This window comes from Cupressus sempervirens, chromosome 4, assembly GCF_028749045.1.
Source record: "Cupressus sempervirens isolate cs-2001-9-10 chromosome 4, ASM2874904v1, whole genome shotgun sequence".
NCBI lineage: Eukaryota > Viridiplantae > Streptophyta > Pinopsida > Cupressales > Cupressaceae > Cupressus > Cupressus sempervirens.
Window position 1 is genome coordinate 725,667,288 of NC_143121.1, and position 22,241 is coordinate 725,689,528.

The 22,241-nt window shown below is 38.0% G+C and overlaps 1 protein-coding gene across 5 annotated transcripts in view; it reads left to right on the forward strand.

Annotated features, from left to right (window-relative positions):
* Positions 1 to 22,241, forward strand: part of LOC149563326 (uncharacterized) — a 266,540-nt gene that overhangs the window by 194,316 nt on the left and 49,983 nt on the right. For 2 of the 5 annotated variants that reach the window (XM_089826669.1, XM_089826671.1), the window contains 2 exons: positions 16,185 to 16,273; positions 16,421 to 16,565. The exons of 1 other annotated variant lie outside the window; for it this stretch is intronic. In XM_089826669.1, the coding sequence (XP_089682795.1) occupies positions 16,185 to 16,273; positions 16,421 to 16,565 (234 nt within the window). Of the gene's footprint in view, positions 1 to 16,184; positions 16,274 to 16,420; positions 16,566 to 17,013; positions 17,235 to 22,241 lie in introns of those variants that run through there. 2 more of the 5 variants (XM_089826673.1, XM_089826674.1) reach the window with 2 other exon arrangements.

The following is a 22,241-nucleotide window of genomic DNA, read 5'->3' on the forward strand; positions in this document are numbered from 1 at the left end:
ACTTATCATTTTGTTTTGGGCTCTGGGTGCATTGATCTGGTGAAGTCATATTTATTGCGATTATATTGAGACTTAATGATTATTTAATGCTTTGGTGATTAATTATGGTGCTTATATTATAAAGTAATTGAACTTTATATTATAAAGGGATGTTTAATTGAGAAGCATCAAGGTGAAGACAGGTTGCACAAAGTCTTATAAATATGACTCCATTTGAAGGGAAAAACATCTTGAATATCATATATTTTATTTCTTGATAATTTAGTGAGGGTTTGAAGGTATTTTTGAGTTTCTCATAAACAATTGTGCTGAGGTATATGGTTGTTATAATCTCAGAGTATAACACTGTGGCTATGGAGATTGGTATACTAGAGAAGGTTGACTAAATTATTGTTGAGAATCTTCATTAATTCTGGTGATCGATTTGCTGCTGGGAGGTCTACAAAATTCATAACCTTGGCTGCCTTGGTTGGGGATGAGGGCAGATCCCATTAAGTGTTTGGACAGCAGTGTAAGGTGGGATGGCTGTTGAAAACAACCATTTTTTATTTGACTGAAGCCTTTGTTACCATACAACAGCTGTGTGGGGAGTTATTTGAAAGCCATGTTTCAGCATCAGCTTGCACATGATTCTACTCACAGCCTCTTGCATTTAAGACACAAGTATGTGCGTCTGGGTATTGGCAATAAGGAGCTAACATGGATAGTAGAAGGGCAATTTGGTGAAGACGACCTATCAAATATAAATTGCAATCCAGGTGTCATTATTAATTTGTAATTCTGACTGATGATAATACCAAACAAAGGGCACTGTGGTTTCGATTTTCCAGTTAAGTTTGATTTCCTTAAATTCAATTTAGAATTTCTGAAAGTTGTGTCAATTCATTCCTTCAAAGGAGAAAAAATACAAAAAAATTAGAAAACTCAAAAAAATAAAATTCAATTGTGCATTTGCATTCAAATTAGAAGCCAGTTCGGTTCTTTACATTTTACAATCCATGCAAGTATGTAATTAAGATAAGCACATGTATAATTAAAAAAAAAATTTAAAATTATATTAATTCATCATTTATATAAAATTTAAAATTAAAATTAAAATTAAACACATCAAGTATACCTCTTATTTCGTAGGTGGGTCTTGCATACCTGCATGGATGATATCAGGTGGAGGGTCCTTTCCCCTAGTTTGCAGGAGTGAACAGATGCTCTGCTCTTGCCATGATGGCAGTGCCATTATTGTCATTGTTTTATAAGGATCGCTTACGGGCTGGGCCCTCTCTCCACGAGTGCCTATATTTCAATGGGGTGGTAAATGATAATTTTTGGTAACACAAATACATGCTGCCAAAATCCACAAGGTTTTGAGTCCATCGACTGAGTATTAATAGGGTATTTATATAAATCTTGATAGTCAGGTTTGTATTGATCTGAATATGTTGAACGTATCGCTTATTCTTGTATGGGATTACCACCCAAGTCTTTCCCTTTTTGGATGCCTTTAGGTCTTTTGGTAAATTCAAACTCATCAATGTCTAATCACTCAACCTTTAAACATGTTGCAAGTTGTATCTACAGAGCGATTGACATGTCTTTTCTATTCTCTTGTGGATGGCTCATCTCAACAAGAATGATAAATCCTAGATTGTTGAAGCGTTTGTTTGTCTCATAAGCGATGGGAAACCATTGAAGTCCGATTACTCCATTCTCTTCCACTGTGCTAAATTTAAGCTTTTGATTTCTTTTCTTCAAACCATTGTTATGCTTGGTATCCGCCTTTCAGTAACTCATTAGTAGATCTCAATAGTAACTAATCCTATGGCAATCAGTTATGTGTAACCCATGTTCAGATCTTTCAACCTGATAGATTGCATTTATTGATCAACCCTTCATAGGAGGTATGAACCGCACAAAAAAAAAATTCTATTAAAGCAAGATGTGGCATGAACAATAGGGTTATGGTCGTAAGGAACAAGATCTATATCGATACACATGTTTCCTTCCCAATCATATTGGGATATCCTAGTTCTTCCAACTGCATATAGATGTTCAGAATAATACACAAGCTTATCTAACGCCCATTGACCCAAATCCATTGTAAATATCCGTGTCCATGTTTTTGTTGTTGGGATCAAATCATTGACTTAAACCATTTGAACGACTGAAGGCATAAAACATTCCTTCAATAAAAGCGCCCTCACACAATGTATTGCCATCCACCGTCTCATGGTGAAGCTCCCACTTGCCTTCTTCCACTTCAAATACACTTCTAGTTCAAGAAAAAGTTTGGAATCATGATGAAATGAATATTCATAACAAAGAAATGGTTTGTCATTACTATTATCAATCTCAATTCCTCTAGCGATGTAAATTGATCCATCAGGTGCAACACAACATGCAAATTACTATACAACTTTATCCCTCATTGGTAAAACTTTTTTCTCCTCAATGTCGATGACAACATCCTCATGATCCAACTCATACCTTCCCAATCTCTATGATAAAGTGGTCTTACATCCCCTCAATCTCATCTATGTCATAGAGACATTGATGATTGTTTGTACAGTCTCATGTAGCCTCATGAGTAATTGTTAGTTCTTCATGTCAAATTTAATGGCGGAGATCCCAGTCTGATCCCCAACATCAAAAATATTGAACAGTTCAAAATATTTGATGGTCATAATTCACTAGAAACTACTCACTCAAACTCTTCCTTTCATCTTCAGTTATCTGTGTAATAATGGTGCATTTCCGTATTATTCATTCCTCATTCATTTCAAAGTGAAACAAGTTTAGGTGAGAATTTTCTCTTGCTTTTCCACTTATATTTAAATAGATTTGATCTTCATATCATCTATGTGATTTCTAGCAAATAAGAGATACTCCCACGGATCAATTTGTGGGTCTGCCACCGTCGGTCCTACAACTTATGTTAAGTTGGAGCGCGTGGTGTTGTGTCCTTTAGAACTGTCGTCTTCCTTTCCTAGGATTGTTCTGCATTTATTCTATTTTCTACATTTGTAGCCTATTGCTTTGATACCATGTTAAGTAACATGGATCATTTTTTGCAATTGTACTAACATTGCCAATGTTATTGATGTCTTCCAAATGTAGATTTGAAGACTCCTAAATATGAGAGGAAACATGTCTCAATAGTTAATCATCATTAGTTAATAAATAACTATATGTATAACTCATCTTTAAGCATATATGTGATATTAATATATTAACCATATATGTAATATATTATTATATTATATTACATATATAATATATATTATAGATATAAGATATTTATCTTAAAGATGATTTACCATCAACAAGGTATCTCATGATAAAATCAATCCGACAAAAGCTACAACCTTAACAGTTAATATAGTAGGAGAAATGACAAATCGTATACTTCAGCACAATTTGCCAAGCAATCTCAGAATTGAATCTACAATACTTCAGGTGTAGATCCCAAACCTTGATTAAGCTCACTTGGTTATAACTTTGACAAATTTAGGAAATTTGGCATTTTGACAAACACTTCACAAGCCAATTCAATATTATGAGAAATCTCTTTGTAGTTGCATTCAGATCACACATTAATGGAACTCTAAAATAGTTTGATTACAAAAATCATAACTTGTATTGCAACCGATTATGAGAAACTTCAATGCTAAACTTTTAACTGTCATTAGCTAACATCCACCTTTATTGAATTCAAATCTGATTGCTATTGCAATTGGAATTACAAACACAAATATAATTAATTATGAGGAACCTGATTAAAGGCACGTTGATGATCTCTTTAAATCCTCACAGCCTTAGTCAAATTGATTTATATTCTAATAGTTCCTAGCTCCCAGAATTTCATTGACCAAGCCACCGCAGTCAACGTGGTTGTCTTAAACACAAATGCACACCCAAACTAATGAATTGCAGATTCCCAATAGCAACCACAAACCTCTATTCAGTAGTCTCAAGCCTCCAATATATAAATGCAGACTTCAGATCAGAACATGTATGCCCAGGAGAATTGACGCAAGTCTCACTTTATGAAATGCAGTCCCTTATACAGTAGCGCAACTCCTCTGATATGTATTGCATGCCTGTTATGATGAAGCCACAGATAGGGAAAAAGCCAAATGCTGGCACTAACAGGATCGGCAACCTCTCAAATGCACTCTTGACTTTCAAATGAACAAATCCCAGATACATATTAATTCATTGGCAACCAACAAGTTCAATGATCTCATCAGCATAAATTAACTTTTCATAAACAAAGGCAACATTAGAGAAGTAATAACAATTTGCAATCACAATTGCAAATACAATCCTTAAAAAGAAATCTCAGAATAATGAAAACTCCAAAAATGCAATACTCCCACCAACATATAATAATAGTAAGGGAGATTAAATGGAATCACTTTACATCAGCAGTGATTCGAAAACACTTCTCAGCTTCTCTCATACCTACCTCAGCAAGGGCAACAAAATTCAGTACCTCAAAAAGCCACAAAGGCAACAAAAGCAAATAAATATTCAAGCATGCTTTTCTCAACAAATGGGCTTGTATTTATAACCTCCAAATGCCCTTTTTGTTGCCAAGAAATGTAACTTCACTCAAGAAGCTTCACCACAGAACATTAATTAGAAGCTTCCATTAGATTCTTTCACTCGACTCGGCTTAATTAATTAATAAATGGCTCTTTCCAATGATAATTGAACCCTCAACTTAAGTAAAATTATAAAGTTAAATAAGCCATTTAATAAATTAATAATAATTTGACCACTAAAAATATAATAACTCCCAAAATACTAATAATTTAAATATGTCGTTTGAAATAGGAGTCATACCTATTATTTCTCCACGTGACCAAATGCACTTTCCAAAAATAGAAAGGGTCCATCTCTATCAACACTCAACTTACCACAAATAGTAAATACACAAAACAAGCCAAATGAAGGCCATCCTATAGCTTACTGAATTGTGGAGAAGATAAGGTCCTCCCAGGCCAAGCCACTACCTCAAAAGACCCTCTATCCACAATAATTAGCGTACGGGGATCACAATAATAGGTAAGCCCTAAAACTCTGATATTGACAAAAATGGGGACATTACAATCCTCCTTCTCCAATATTGCTTGTCCTCAAGCAATCTGCCAATACAATGAGCTCTAACCTCCACCTGGATCCCAAATGAAGACATACGTGGCATCTCTGTCAACACCGAACCAACTGCATGCCAATATTGTCAGGTCCATCAATATTGCCTACAATAGAGCACCTAACACCTTTGTTGATGATGTGAAAGTCAAGGCATCATCGAAAGATAACTCTATAGGAGATCTTTGCATACTCTTCATCCCCGTAGCCACCGATATAATATATACTAGACTGGAATGGTGATCATCACCAACAATCCCAGAAAAAGGTGAGGCTACAAGAGAACCATATGCACTCATGCCAACTATGCTTGTAACTACATCCTCATCAGAATCTGTGGCTACAAGAACATCACCAACTATGGCTATAGAAAACTGAACCGTGTCTACAGATGTTGAAAGTTGAGTCCAACTCCACTCAAGTAGGTGATCAACATCAATCTCAAAAAGGGGATTGTCATAGGACAATGTTGCATTCATGTTGAACATAGGATTGTCCACAAATTGAACATCAACACTATGTTGATTAGTAGTATAACAAAACTCTATCTCTACATCACTCACCTCATCATCAATAACATGTGTACTATCATCAGAGCACACATCTACAACTACATGCACACCACTAAACTCCTTGGTAGATGGCTCAACCGACATAGAAGTGGTTGTTGATATGACAGTATCCTCGCATGCTCGTACTCCCACTATCATTGCATTGCCATTAAATACATGGTCTTGAGAACTCATGCCAACAATTGCATCAACTGACTCAACCTAACATGAATTCTCATCACATTCCACCACAATTGTGCCCAACTCATGCGGAGTCTCATAAGAAATGTCCCGCACATCTGTAGTTGCAACTATATCATCGCATTTTGCTCTCCAAAAAAGCGATATCATGCTCTGCTCAAATCTGAATCAGTTCGGTCATCCGTTTGTGATTGATTTAGCTCATTCAGTAGCACGTCCAACTGTTTCACAATACCCCAGATCTTAGATTCTCCATCCCCAGGTGGGGAAGTATACACTCTGCAGGCATAATGAATACCAAACCTCTTGTCATCATTCATAACACTGAAAGTCGAATCTCCAAAACAAAGCACCAATCAAACTGAGCCCAATTCCTGCAAGTTGGCAGGAAACTGCTTTGATACCATTGTAATAACCCTCAGCTGGTTATAGCTTTGACAAATTCAATTTCTTGACAGGGTTGGTAAATTTGGCATTTGGACAAACACTTTACAAGCCAATTCAATATTATGAGAAATCTCTTTGTAGTTGCATTCATATCACACATATATGGAACTCTAAAATAGTTTGAACACAAAAATCATAACTTTCACTACAACCGATTATGGGAAACTTCAATGCTAAACTTTAACTTTCATTAACTAATGTCCACCTTTATTGAATTCAAGTCTGATTGCTATGGCAATTGGAATTACAAACACAAATATAATTATGAGGAACCTGATTAAAGACACGTTGATGATCTCTTTAAATCCACGCAGCCTTAGTCAAATTGATTTATATTCTAATAGTTCCCAGCTCCCAGAATTTCATTGACCAAGCCAACATAGTCAATGTGGTTGTCTCAAATACAAATGCATGCCCAAAATAATGAATTGCAGATTCCCAATAGCAACCACAGACCACTATTCAGCAGTCTCAAGCCTCCAATATATAAACACAAACTTCAGATCAGAACATGTATGCCCAGGAGAATTGACGCAGGTCTCACTTTATGAGATGCAGTCCCTTATACAGTAGCGCAGCTCCTCTGATATGTATTGCAGGCTTGTTATCATGAAGCCACAGGCAGGAAAAAAGCCAAATGCTGCCACTAACAAGATCGGCAACCTCTCAAATGCACTCTTGACTTTCTCATGAACAAATTGCAGATACCTATTAAGTCATCAGCAACCAACAAGTTCTATGATCTCATCAGCATAAATTAACTTCTCATAAACAGAAGTGACAGTAGAGAAGTAATAACAATTTGCAATCACAGTTGAAAATGAAATTCTTAGAATCAAATCTCAGAATAATTCAAACTCCAGAAATGCAATACTCCTAGCCATAGATAATAACAGTAAGGAGATTAAATGGAATCACTTTACCTCAACAGTGATTCGAAAACACTTTTCAGCTTCCCTTATACCTCAGCAAGGGCAACAAAATTCAGTACCTCAGAAAGCCACAAAGGCAACAAAAGCAAATAAATATTCAAGCATGCTTTTCCCAACAAATGGGCTTGTATTTATAACCTCCAAATGCCCTTTTTGTTGCCAAAATGTAACTTCACTCAAGAAGCTTCACCACACAACATTAATTACAAGCTTTCATTAGATTCTTTCAGTTGACTTGGCATAACTAATTAATAAATGTCTCTTTCCAATGATAACTGAACCCTCAAATTAAGTGAAATTATAACTTTATAATAAGCCATTTAGTAAATTAATAATAATTTGGCCACTAAAAATATAATAACTCCCAAAATACTCATCATTTAAATATGTCGTTTGAAATAGGAATCATTCCTATTATTTCTCTACGTGACCACATGCACTTTTCAAAAATGGAAAGGGTCCATCTCTATCAACACCCAACTTACCACAAATAATAAGTACGCAAAACTAAGCCCAATTGAAGTCCAATCTGGGCCAAATGAAGGCCAACCTGTAGCTTACTGAATTGTGGAGAAGATAAGGCCCTCCCAAACCAAGCCACTACCTTAAAAGACCCTCTATCCACATTAATTAGCCTAAGAGGATCACAATAATAGGCTAATCCTTGAAACTTTGATACTGACAAAAATGGGGACATTACAGATTACTATTATATAGAGATGCTGAAGTTTCGAATGGGTACAAGTAGACATTTCCTAAACTAGTCCAAGACAAAGAATTTGAAATGGATTAAATGAAAGAATTTGGTTTGTTTGTCTCAAGAAAAAGTCACAATCCAACAACATTTAATGACCAACTTGAGATGGATGCTATCATATGGTGGTACCTCTATGGTTAGATGAGATAAGATAAATTTATCTATAACCTCTTGAAATCAAGATCCTCAATTTAGTACTTCAAATTTTTTAATTTTCTTCGCAATTTAATTTTGTTGGTTTTCTATCCAGGTTGCACGTTCTTCTTTCCTTGAATGGAATTAGGGTACATACTCCTTTATCCACTTAGTGAAGTGTAATCAGTTGGGTTCAAAAAAAGTTGAAGACTTGGTTTATATTCACTTCAATTTGCAACAAACTGTTACATAAGGATCCTCTCTACAAGGATGGGGCAACGAAGCTTTGGGATGTAGCCCTTGAGTGTGCCAACTTGGATGCAACTACTGAGTATCTTACTAGACTCACTATAGTTGTTGATAATGATGACATACCTACACATGGTGCATCTAGTGTGAGTGGCACCACTTTGGGTTCAAATGGTCTTGAAGTTGCAACTACAACAGCTGAAACTAGATGATCATTTTTTGATAATCCTTTTGATGATTGATGAGCTACAAGACACAATGAATATAGAAGATGTTTACCATACAGGGTAAGAAGTTTAACACATGTATAACACGCCTTAATTCAGAACAGGTAGTTTATTCATGTATGCACTTGCAGATTACAATCCGATTACAATTACTACAATGATCAATTGATGATTCCAAAGTCCATCTCAGACGTGTACATATACCTTTCTGAAGGGGTGACTCAAGCGTCACACGCCCGTTCGGATACTACTCTACCCGTCGGCTACATGATACATTTACCAACAACATCATCCCCCCCAAAAGAAAGGTCGTCTCCGGATGACAATACAAAAAAATTCATTACACAATTTCATTAACAACAAAATACATTAACTAACTAACTACAACAAGATAAATCTGCTTCTGCCACATCACTTTCACGTTAATCTCATGCCTACACCAAATTGGTCTCCAAACCACGTTGTATCTGTAGCCTCTGCTAACACAATATTGTCTCCTTAGCTGACCTTGATAGCCACCCATGCCGCTTTCTCTGTTTCCAACTCCTGGGTACACTAAGCCAAGTGTCGCCATACTGCCTTCAACTGGATGATCAGCTCCTCCCAAGCTCTCTATGCATCCACCAAGCCGGCCTCACGCCCAAACACCTACTCCGAGTGCCACCTCTGACACAAACACTCATGCCTACCGTCGCAGCTCCAGGTCTCATCAACTTGTCATACTTCCCACGACTGATAATCCGCAACGACTGGGGGTCTAGGGCTAGCGGGGTCGAGGGGCAACAAATTAGCACTCCAAAACCCACACAAAACTGCATGGAACACACTATTTCTGTCATTTTCTTTCAATTCCACACTCTTTCCGGCAATTGCTTATGTTTACCCTTCCCTTTGGCATCATGCATTACTCATTCCGAACTGTTTCAATCTGTCATCATTTTTTTTTTTTTGTGTAGCTCTTCCACTTCCTCTTTCCTGCAGACTTGCTTTGTGAATCGGCTGCAGCAATTCCTCTTCCTTTCCTAATACCCTTCGTACGACTCTGATACTTCTGTTCACTACATTTCTCTTTTCCAAATTGATATTTTGTTGTCCCTTCATTACTGGATATTCTGAGTATTAAATGATAGAGGGAATGATCTCAGATGAATACCTTCTTTTCCTTGCAGCTTTATTCTAGCACCACTCTGTATGATGGCGTTCAGCTTGAGACCATACGGTCTTATTACCTTCACCTTGCCCTCAATCCGTATGGTCTTATTCACCCTCTTCCTCAATTCGTCTTTTTACCCATCGTACGGTCCTCAATCCTTATGGTGTGTTCCTTCACCTTGCCCTCAATCGTATGATCCTACTTTCTGCTGTACGGTACAACTGTTTTTTGATTTGATGAAGTACGGCTAGCTCCTCTAATGGTACAACTTCTATGGTGTACAGTATGGCTCTTAATCTTTCTAGTTCTTGTTATGTTCCTGACAATGCTTCAATCAACCCTTATGACGTCCATCTTTTGTATTTCCATCCTTTTCCATCCGTTTGTAGGTGCAGAAGTCCAACTCCTGATGTGTTTTGAAATAATTATAAGAGCTCTGTGCAATTACTTCCTCTCTTTCTCCAACCGATGGTAATGAGTTTGTGCTTGGTGCTTCTCTAAAAAGAAATCTGCCTCGAATACAAGGTACCGCAAGATTCAGAGGAAATATACCAAAACATAAGCATAAACCCCCATACTGGCTCAGAGGAATGGTGTTTGATGTCTCGACATTGATGAATGAACCCTGTAGAATCTCTCCTTCAATTGCTTTATCACCGTACGGTCACTAGCAACACCAAAGCCTCAAGGCCGTACGGTCATCTAGGGGTCGTACGGTCATGTAAAACTCTATTTGATTTTCAATACAAGTTCTTTTGGGGTCGTACGATCATCCAATAAGGCCGTACGGTCATGCAAACTACTTCCCAATTCCCTTCAAGGCCGTATGGTTCTCCTCCAATATTTTTCAAGTCGTCCAATTAGCCGTACGGTCTTAAAGGAATGTTGTACGGTCATCAAAGACTCCTTTTTCATTCTTTGTAAACTCACTTTATTATTGTTTTCTCCCTTTATTATTATTTTGCTATTTTGCTCTGTTTTTCTTCATACCTTTTCTTCTGATGATGTCTTCTACGGTCGTGCTACAGGCTTTTGTTTTCCCCATTTAATATTCAAAATTCCAATACGTTTTATTCTTCACGTTTCATTATTTTATCACTTCATACTTTTACAGTTTATCACTTGATATTTTAAACTATATTCGACTTTAATATTATACATATATACACTATTTACATACATTTTTTCTTCGTTCAATTATTTGTCCGCAGAGAATCCTTCCTTTCCCTGTATATTTTCAACTTTGATCCATTTACGACATCTGGAATCTCTTTTCCGTCCAGTGTCCATAATTTAATTGCTCCGTTATATCCAATTTCCTGTATCTTGTATGGTCCAACCCATTTGACTTTAGATTTTTCAGGCCTTATTTCATTTCGTCCATTATACTTCAGTACCAATTGACCGGGTTGAAAGTTGTTCAATTTTAGGTGCTTGTCTTGCCACGCCTTCCTCCTTGCTTGTGTAACTTCGACGGCCCATACTGCATAGTTCTTATTCCTTTGATACGGCCGCTTCTGTACAGATACCACACCTTCAATTAATGGTATCCGGTGGACACATAGTTCTAGTGGTACTCCTTTTAAGTCCTTATACGTCCAAGCAAAAACATCTTTATACTCCATGAATATTCTGAATGCTGTCACCTTCAGTATTGGGTTCTAATCATCTCTTACCAGAATGTTCTTCGGATTTTTCTCATCACCCAAGTTCATTGCTTTCACTGTCGGCTCTTCATACTTTATTGGCTTATCTTTACTGAACGTATGGGCAGGTGTTTCATCCACCTGCACTTCTCCCTCCTTCAGTTCACTGTACTCCTTCGAAAACTCATGGCCTTCTTTCCCTTCCTCGATACTCAAAATATTGCAGCTCGGAAAGACCTCATAGTCTTCCATTTACCAGTGTAGCAATCTGTTTACTGAATCTAGGTCGTCATCAGTTGACCCTCCTTCTAATCTTAATACCCCTTCATCATCTGGTTTCATCCTCCTTTTCCCTTCATCGTCATTCTCGCCTTCGCCTTCTGAGTTCGACGACGCGGCTTCTTCTCCTACCATCTGTGTATGCAAATCGATTATAAATCTCCTACCTCCTTTCTCCATTGATAGGGTGTTCCTTTTCCAATCATGCTTTACCTTAGCTTGCACCAGCCACCCCCGTCCCAAGATGGCGTCGTACCCTCTTCTCTTTAATGAAATGACTACAAAATCTAGTAAAAATGGTTGTGTCCCAATTGTTACTGGCTGCGCCATCAGAGTGCCGAAGGGTTTTATCCCATTTTGATCTCCTGTTAGTAACTGAAAGGTGGGTGGCCATAGTGTTGGTTGTCCAAGTTTTTTCCAGATATCTTCCGGCATCACATTCACTCTCGATCCTCCATCTACTATTGTATTCGTTAGCACCGTACCTAGAATGCCCATCTCCACCACTGCTGGGTGTCTACCTGTCGTAAGTGCTAATAACATCGGTTCTGTTGTTGCTGTCGTGGTTGTTTTCTTACTATCCTTTGCTTCCTCTGTCACTCTCGGGGGCGGTGTCATATTTATAATAGCCGTACACAACTGTGGCATGGTGAGAAGAAGATCATTTAATTTAATTGGCACTTCCGTTTGCATTATCTGTTTCACTATGTCTTGTTACGCCAAGTTTCTTTTCGGAGTTTCAGCAATGTCTTTTACTTGTGACTTCTCCGCTCTCATCTGCTTCTCTATCTTTGTGCGGGCTTTTTGTAACCTCTCCTTCTCTTCTTCTGCATTTGGATATTTTTCCTTCCTGGCCTGCTCCCGTGTGATTGCCAACACGTTCTCATTACTTGTTTCAATACTTAATAAATTTACGCTTTGTTTTGGACATTTTGAACCTTCATGATCCCCTGGACCACACCATCTGCACAGTAGTTGTGGCATCTCCTTTGTAGTACAGTCCCTCGTGAAGTGACCCCAAAGATTACATGCCCGGCATTGTATCATCAGCCGTCCACTCGCATCATATTGTACTCTACTCCGGCCTCCATTGTTATTGTTATTGTTTCCACCCCTTCCGCATCTATTATTATTTCGATATCCACCTGAAGTTGCATCATTGCCCGCGTTGTTCCTATTGCTCAACGCTTCCTGCGTTAGTAACACCTGCTGGTGTCCTTTTGTTTTCAAGTTACACGGGCACTCTTTTAGGGAATGCCCCGCCACCTAGCAGATGTCACAAAACTGCTTCTTCAGGCATGAACCCTTCGTATGGTTGTCCTCCTTGCAATCTGTGCACCATAGTTCTCCTTTTACCGTATTTGGATTCTTTTTCAAAATTTTGAATTCTTTCATCATCTGTAGCATGTCTTTCTGTAGCGCTTTCACCTTCTTGTTCAATTCCTCATCACTACTACTACTCTCCGAGGATGAATCATCTGAATCAGAGGACTTATGTTTCTTCTTCTTACTCGTCTTTTGTTCGCTTTCCAAATCCATGGCACAAGTATATGCATTGGCGTACGACGCCGGTGGTACTATCTTCATTTTCTTTTTAAGAGCCAGTCGTAGCCCCTCCACGAACCACCGTTTTTTCAACCCATCCGTTGGTTGACTCTCCATCTTTCCGATCAATTCTTTCAGTTGCCTGACATAGGTTCGGATTGTCTCATTCTTTCCTTCTTTGGTGCTGTAGATTTTTGCCACTATTTCATTATCATCTCGGAGTAATCTGAATTCTACTATAAATTCTTTTTTAACATTCTCCCATGTATTAAGTTTCTAAGGACTGGTGTCAGAAAACCAATCTATCGCCACACCTCGTAGGGTCGCTGGAAATTGTCTTACCCAATCATCCTCATCCGTCACACCATTTGCCGTCCATATGGTTTCACACGTTTTACAATGTCTAATAGGGTCTACTAAACCATCACCTTGAAACTTGGGTAATTTTTCTTTAGGGCCAGCCATCGTTACTTGCCTTTGATTCTGAGGTACTTGTGTACCCCCGCTGTTCTGGACTCCCGCACTGTTTTGTGCTCCCACGCTGTTCTGAGCTCCTGCACTGTTCTAGACTTCCGTGCTGTTCTGTATAACAGTCTTGTTTCCAACAACCGCGTTGTTTGCTAAAAAGTCTTCAAGTGACGTTCTATTCTCCGCCTGTATCCGTTCGTCCAGTGTATCAGGAACGAAGAGATCCCTCCACGCTCGTGCTCCCTCAGCACTCCGAGCCGTGCGAGTTGCTTCCCTTCCGTTCGAACACTCTCCCCTCGGCATATACAGGTTAAGGAATTCTTCCCTTGTTTCCTCCACCAAATTCAAGCGTTGTTGAGTTTCTTCCAGCAATTCCTCAGCACTCCTCAGCCTACTAGGTGAGTGCACTCCCTCCATCTATGCCTCTTCACCCCTTCGGTGCCCCTCGGCAATCTGCTGAAGTCTCTGTGTACGCTCTACTTGCTGTGTTAAAACTAAAATTTCTTTTGCTCTACTTAGTTCATTTTTTTCTTTTACCTTGTTCCTATCCTTCTTTGGCAAATTCGGCATCAATCTTCATATCATTCCTTCGTTCCAGGTTCGTCTGGCAACGGCACCAAATGTTTACCGTACAGGGTAAGAAGTTTAACACATGTATAACACGCCTTAATTCAGAACAGGTACTTTATTCATGTATGCACTTGCAGATTACAATCCGATTACAATTACTACAATGATCAATCAATGATTCCAAAGTCCATCTTGGATGTGTACATATACCTTTCCGAAGGGGTGACTCAAGCGTCACGCGCCCGTTTGGATACTACTCTACCCGTCGGCTACATGATACATTTATCGACAACAGAAGACAATTATTGTTTTTTATTGTCAATTTTTTAATATCAAATGATTTATTTCCGTATATTTCTATATTTTTTTTGTGTGTATATGTGTGTGTACTTGAACCCATGCACCCAAAGCCCAAAAATTGTTTTTCCCATATCCATGTACCAAATACTCTTACCCATATCCACACTGGTTACTTAGATATTAGACCAACAAATATTATCTCGTTTAGTTTGTGGCACCTCATGTTGTCCAAAAACAAAATATTCCTATAGTGACACTTTGGACACTATTTACTTTGACTTCATTTAGTACTACAGGCTTTGGTTCTAAGGTGTTTACTCTCTGGTCTTGGCTAAATTTGATTAAGCAGTAGCGCTGAAGTATAGTATAATATTATAGTGCTTACACCTAAGCCCAGTTGACATACACTCCAATACTAATGCCTTGAAAAGGACTAACCAACATTGTCATGTTATGATGGTTTTTGGTACCCCATTTGTGGCTTTACCGGTTCATAGCTTTGGGTCAAAGTGCTTCACCCTTTTTCTAAAATAAAATGCAATCAAACTAATGAAAGTGACAACTCCCAAATATGTGCCTTGTCTTAATGTATATAGATGCTGTGAAGCACATCAGTTGACAGCTATCCAACAGCCTCTTGGATAGAACAGTAGCAGCAAATCATAACCTAATTCAAACACTACTTACATACACAATAATGGTCAAGAAACATAACTTGCAAACTTAATTATTCTACTAACTTGAGCATAACAAAACAAACTAATGATATCAATCTCAAGAATTCCAAACAGAAACATTCCATAAAACTTCATTCAATTCCAAAGCACTGTATTAATAGGGATGTCTGCAATACTGGAATGCGTCCAGAAGACCAGTGTCTGCAAAACAGTTCAAGAAACTGACCTTGCATGGAGAGAAGATTTTATGTCTTATCTTTTGCCAGAATCATGTGTTTCTCAACTCCACAAACATTTATGCTGGTTTTCCTGCAAAAGCCACAACTCAAAAAATTGTTACAAAAGTAAGGTGATGTATTTAAGAACCCACAGGCATCCCAGCATACTTCTTAGTTTAACATCAGCTTGATCTAATCTTTGAATCTCTTTCCAGAAATTCTGTATAAACTATAAACTGCTACGGGAAAGAGGAGAAATTTGGACTCAGATTCTGGATTTAACTAAGTTGATCTCCCTATATGAATTTGGTTTCAAAGCAAGATATGTCATGGTCTGTATGTGTCGACTATCATCTATTCAATGAGGGTGCTACTAAGTACAGGGATCCTCTACCATTGAATTACAAGCTCCTTACTAGCTCTGAGGTATTGAATACTTAACAAAGATTAATTTATTATAAACGTGTTTGTACTTTTGGAAAAATGTTTAGGGCATATAAAGATACTAACTCTTAGGGAAGTGCAAAGCTCAACATTATTTATGTAATTCCTAGAATTTATCTCCTCATTATGCATGCTATTCGATAATATATCTTCTTTTCAGCCATAAATAATTTATTCTATTTATATTTTTCCTTCTCGAAATGCATGCTGAATGCTCATTAATTTTATTCTCAGCTAGAGCATTCTGTGGGGATAGATCAGGTTCGAATCGATACAAACATTGTTGTAGTTGCATTTGGAAGTGCACCTGGGGTTCCCAACTGGTAAGAAACTTGAAGCACCCCATATCAGAATCTTTGTTAAATTTTATACGTTATTTCTTTTAATTTTATTGATTGAAATCTGTTTTCAAGGCTACTATTGCGATTCTTGTGATTTGTGATGGCAAAGGATTTGCTTATTTTTTCCAGGGGTGGATTGTTGCGCAGAGTGAAGGCAGAAATGAGTGCAAGTAACATTCTTCCAGCATTTGACATATTGTATGTAGTTGATTGTAGACGCTCATGGTATACAGAATATCAAAACATGATTACACAGCCTTCAAAAATAACCCCGGTAAAAGTGGATTTTATATTATGACATCGAAGCTTCCCTTTGTTTCCGAGAATATAAAATTGAACCACTAGTTGAAATGGAATTTTTCTTCAGAACTATGCAGCAACCAGTACCATCATCAAACCAGTTAAAACATTGCTTCTTCACTCGTTGGAAATTGTGGCAGATATTCTTAACTCCACAGAAGTTTGATAATGTCTTGTAGCTATGAAAAATTATTTCCCTACCTAACTTTCCATTGATTTGTTGCAATTTTACACACCACATATTGTTATATATGAGGCATTCATTTTCCTTCATTCCATCCTCCTTATGTTTTAACTTTGTTTTTGCATTCATTTGTCTTTGTTCCATCATCCTTATGTTTTAACTTTGTTTTAGCATCCATCTTCTAATGTTTGTGGTTTTCTTATTATAATCAAAGGATGTTTTTTATTGAGGTTTGCAGGGGTTGTGAAAATGCCCAGACCAGCAGTAAGAACAGCAGGACAGCCAAGAAAAAAGGAACAAAATGGCAAAACCTAGCGAACAACTAACCCAAAGTCAAAGTGATTCATAAAATTGTATATAACAGCAATAAAAGAAATACAATTGTGTGCTATCCATGGGAGATTTCTCTTTGGTGTCTTCCTTTTGTACCTCCTCAAAGGATGTAACAGATTTCTCAATAGTAGTAAGTGTATGCTCCATTTTCCTCACAAAATGGTGTTTCTTGTTGTTTGAGCAATTCATAGAAGTATGGCACAATTTATACTAACAATGAAAAAAACAAGAGTCTTCAAATTCAATTTGTTGCCCCTAAATAGCGTTTAATGAAGATGAGGTAATCAAAGTAGAGAGGACCTTGCTGCTCTTCTCAAACACACGGTATATAGCAAACAATAAACAATTTTAGAATTTTGTGATTATAATGTCCCCATTTTAGGTCACGTTAGTTTGTGCAGTGGATTAGCTTATCATTGGCCCTCGTGGTCTAGGTCGGATGGTTAGTGGGTCTTAGTTTGCAGAACCAGAGGCCAATTCCCATTTCAAAGGACATGAGTGTTATGGGTTGTTCTTTGTTTGGATTAGTCTGGCACACTATTTGTAGTATGGTCATTTTCAGGAAAGTAAGGGTTTCTATCTTTTGCAAAGCACCAGAATAGGTTTCTGGCAGTGTTGAGATTTAGCATCATTGGCTTGCACATTTATTCAAAGACTTACTATTTACAGTAAGTTGGTTTCACTCAGTACCGCTTTTGGCAGAGCACTTGGATGTCTAGCATTCGTAGCATATATCTGGATTTGTAGTTGATTCCTTGGAGGAGATTTTATAGCCTATTTTCATAATTATTTTATTATTAATAAAGTCATACTTTATTAATAATATAGTATAAAGACCAATTAGAAAAAAGAATAAAGTGAATGGGCCAAGTTATGTAATTAATGTACATTTAATGACTTGATCATAAAGGGGGCACATTAATTATTATAAACCAAGGTCACGCCATATTATGGAAAAGAAACTGTTTTAATGTGAAAAGCCAATGCTAAAATCGAACGAAGCTGAGAATAATATAAAAGATTCACAGGGAAAAATCAATTCATTATATGATTATTGCTTTTTGACTTGGTTTGGAGTTGTTCTTGGGAATTGTGAGAAACAAAGGTTTCTGGAATTCATCTGCATTGGAGGGTGAGAATTCTTCAATTTCAGCACTCGGTGAAAGATCCATTGGTATTGTGCGTTCAGTGATGGCTTCACAGAGAAGCCATAATTGGGCTTGAAATTGTTAGTATTGATAATTTAGGGTTGATTTTTGTGAATAAATTGCAGAGAGATACCATTGGCGGCTAGCTATAGGTGTTCACAATGGTTTAGAACAGAGGTTTATACGTAATAGAGACAGCCACAGGTGAATTATAGACCCATTTCAGTCTGTCAGGGGCAGCATCTTGACTTTGGAGCGGTTCAACCATTTATTGAGGCTCATTCCACCCCATAGTTGGGTATCTAGCTAGCTGAGATAGCTGTGATCAGAAGCTGAAGGGCTTTTGATATAATTACCAAGTAACATTTGAATATCCAGGTTTTTCCATTTTGATTGCAAGTTAATTCCAGGTTCTATGTTGAACATTATTATGTAATTTGATTTGCAATAAATGGAACAAGTAATCTCAAATGGCCAAAGCTAGTGCTTTGGAATTGATTTTCATGTATTTGTCACTTATATTGCAAAAACTTATAAAAAGCATAAAATTTCAAAAAAACACAAAGAAAATCCAATACAGAACTTTAAAAATTGGTCAATTGTCAAAGTATTTAGAGATTGAGCTAGTCGGGCTCATTACAATGATTGGATAAATAACACTATGATTCCCTGCATTGGCAATAATCATAAGGCACAAAGGCAGCCAAAGCAATCTATCCCAAAGAAGAAACATGAACCACTAATACTCGTTCATCAAATTAAAGCCCATAGACAAATTTTAAAAACAAAGGCCATCCTTCCTAAAAGCCAGGGACCACATGGAAGAACTTTTGGATTGTAACTGAAAGAGGAAAAGCTTATTCGTAGTCACAACTGCCTGAACCTAAACTTTCATTTCCAACTATGAAGCATCCATCTTCTAAATGTTGAGGAGATTGCCAAAGAGTTTTCCAACAAGCTAATACCATTGTCAAGCAAGTGACTTAGCATTGAAAGAATATTGGATGTCCATTTGAAGCTGCCCTTCCAACTCAGCCTTAGTAGAACACCTAGGGAAAATACCTTGTCTAAAAGCCCAACAATCACATCATTAGGCTTCCATCTTACAATGTTCTTTTGACACCCTAATGACTATTAAGGAACAACAATAGGAGATGAAGCAACAAGAACATCAATATGAGATGAAGAAATGTGAACAGCAATAAAGAGGAGAAGAAACAAGAACACCTGTCTCAAGAAAAGACAAGTGCTTGATGGATTGAGGGAGAACAAATCCTTTACACAAACTCGAGAACAGAACGTCATTATGAATCTCCACCATAATTTCCCCTTTTACCTTGTGCCACTAACCCTTTCTACCAGCCTCAAAAAGAATATCAAGAAGAATTTTGTAATCTTTAGCCAAATTACTTGCTCAAACAGCCTCCTTAGTATCAACATTAGTAGATACTCCATTTTCAAAAATTACCAAGACAAATGTTTTAGCACAAGAATAGGGAGTGAGATATGCCGCTTGTTTGCCTCATAGGGATTCCGTTAATACATTCAAGAATAACTAGTAATGTAACAGAAGAACAAAGAACACAATGCTTTAGAGAATTCACAAGCTTCTTTATTGATTGATCAAATGGTTACAATGTCTACAATAATAGTTACAACAATGCCAACAACCACTACTTTATCAAAATGATGTCTCTCAAATGTAATTCCATAACATGTATAAAAATCAAAGGGTTGTAATGCCAAGTATCTCCACCAACCCAACTGCCTACCCCTTCAACTAATAATTATTAACAATTTGTAATTACCCGACAACACCATCCCCCCAAAAAAGAAAGATGTTCCTTGATGATGGACAACAAAATGGGGACAATGACAAAACTACACCAACCACACAAAAGAAAGCATGATGAATAGGGGTTGAGAGGGTATCCCTAAAGAAGAAGGGACTTATGGAGGTGTGGGTACCAATCACGCATGCAACTGGTACACTTGCTTTGTACGTAGCTTCAAATCTTGCTTAACCACTAGTTGGCACTTGATAGTCGTCTTGACAATAAAAGTGGATTTTAGAATCTCCTTATCTTTTTTGTTAGTTTTCTCCATTGCACTGGCTAGGAGAGTCTCAACCATAGCTTGCTTGATACACTCCTCTAGTTGGGCTGCTATAACCACCCTCCCTGCCTATTCTGCCTCCAACAGTGCCATCATAGCAGCCTTCTCTATTGCTGATGTAACCCTCTCTTTAGCCAATTCATTTCTCTGGTAGGAGAACTACTTCTTTACCTCTTGGAGTCAGGTGGACATAAACTTCTGAGTGGTCACTACTGCTAGCCATTGGGCCTCAGCCCCAGATGCCACATGTTGGGTTCTTCTCTACTTGTAGTAATCCTCACAAAAGGTTTGCTCGATCTTCCTTAACAATACCTAAACTTGGCTCTCCTCCACACCTTGTGAAAGACTCCAACTTTCCAACATCTCCAAAGTCTTTGTGGTTGACCAACTATGGGACTCCAAAGCATTGATGGAACTCTTGAGCACAAGCCCCACTTGCAAACTTCGATAGCTGCCCCATCTACCACTCGACCATGATGTGACCCTATGACCGAATAGATGCTACTATCCTCCTCACTCCTACAATCATCTTTGGGATATACTACTCCAAGTCACTGAGCTCCTTCAAAGGCTTCAAAATGACTACATCTCAAGGAATCTCTTCCAACTGCCTAATTGGAGAGCTCTCCCTCTCAAACTCCTTGACAAGAGGGAACTCTCCCTCTAGATCGAGTATCTTGAGAGGGGGTATCTCTTGCTATCATGAGAGGTTAGTTGTACCAACCAATGTCTTAGGTGGTATTTGAAAATGATGAGCCAAGTGCTCATCTTTGTCCATGCTTGTGATGAAGTGCCTCTGGCCAACAACTCTGACCCTATCGGCTGCTCTACCTCCATACTAGCACTTGCCACCATTTTCGCCGCACCATTTTGTGTTGCGTAATCACTTGCTTGTTATCCTCTAGCTACCGAGTCCTAACTGCCACTAGTGCCTCATCCTCAACTACCTCCATCGCTCTACTAGGCATCCCATGCTTCCTAACTCCAACTCCTCAAAAAGATCAACTACCTCTACTTGCTAAGCAATACTATCCATGGCTTTACTACTTCTAGCTATTGGGGTGAGGTAGCCATTGTCTTGTCTACCCTAGTAGGTAGTATGGAGATCGTGGTCCTGAGTTGCCTAAATCTAGGTAGTAGGACTGCAAGCATCATGACACCAACTAATGTAGGTGGTGTCAATGAAGCTACATTTGAGAGAATCGATTGAGTAAGCAAAACTTGCGCCAAACCACTACCCAAGGAAGTGGGTGTGGCCTCTCCAACCATCATCGGTTCACTCTCTCCCTCAACTATTTAGCTATCTTCTCCAACCACTTGAAGACTACCTTCACTCACTCCACAATCCTTCTTGTACTCCAACCCATTCTGTACTTGCATTTGTACCTTTGGCTTTAGTTTCTTCTTGCCTAGGTTTATGTCAATTCTACTCGAACTCTTTACACCTGAAAGCAATACTCTCGTTTCTCTGTTCATTCCAAAAGATCTATTTGATGGTGATGTATGTTAGTCCTTCGTCCAAATTTTTTTCTTTACTGTTCTAGAATCCATTATTAACTGTCTATCCTCTTGTCCTCTTGTGAATGATATGAAAATCATTAGGGAAACCTTATTTGCTACTTGCAACATCATTACTTTTCTTTTTTGTTTGTATGATGCTCCAATTATATACCAACCCAAAACAGTGGCTGTTCTGATTGTACGACAACTTCTTTCCTATTCCCCCTAAGATACGTTGGTTGTTTGTGGTTACGTGGTTATCTATTCCTCGTGATAGCACACTACCTTTGTTCTTGTGGCAATGCTGTCAAATCTTCCCCCTTCAGTCTCTTAAGACCTTCCCTACTATTTGACATGACTCTCTATGTGT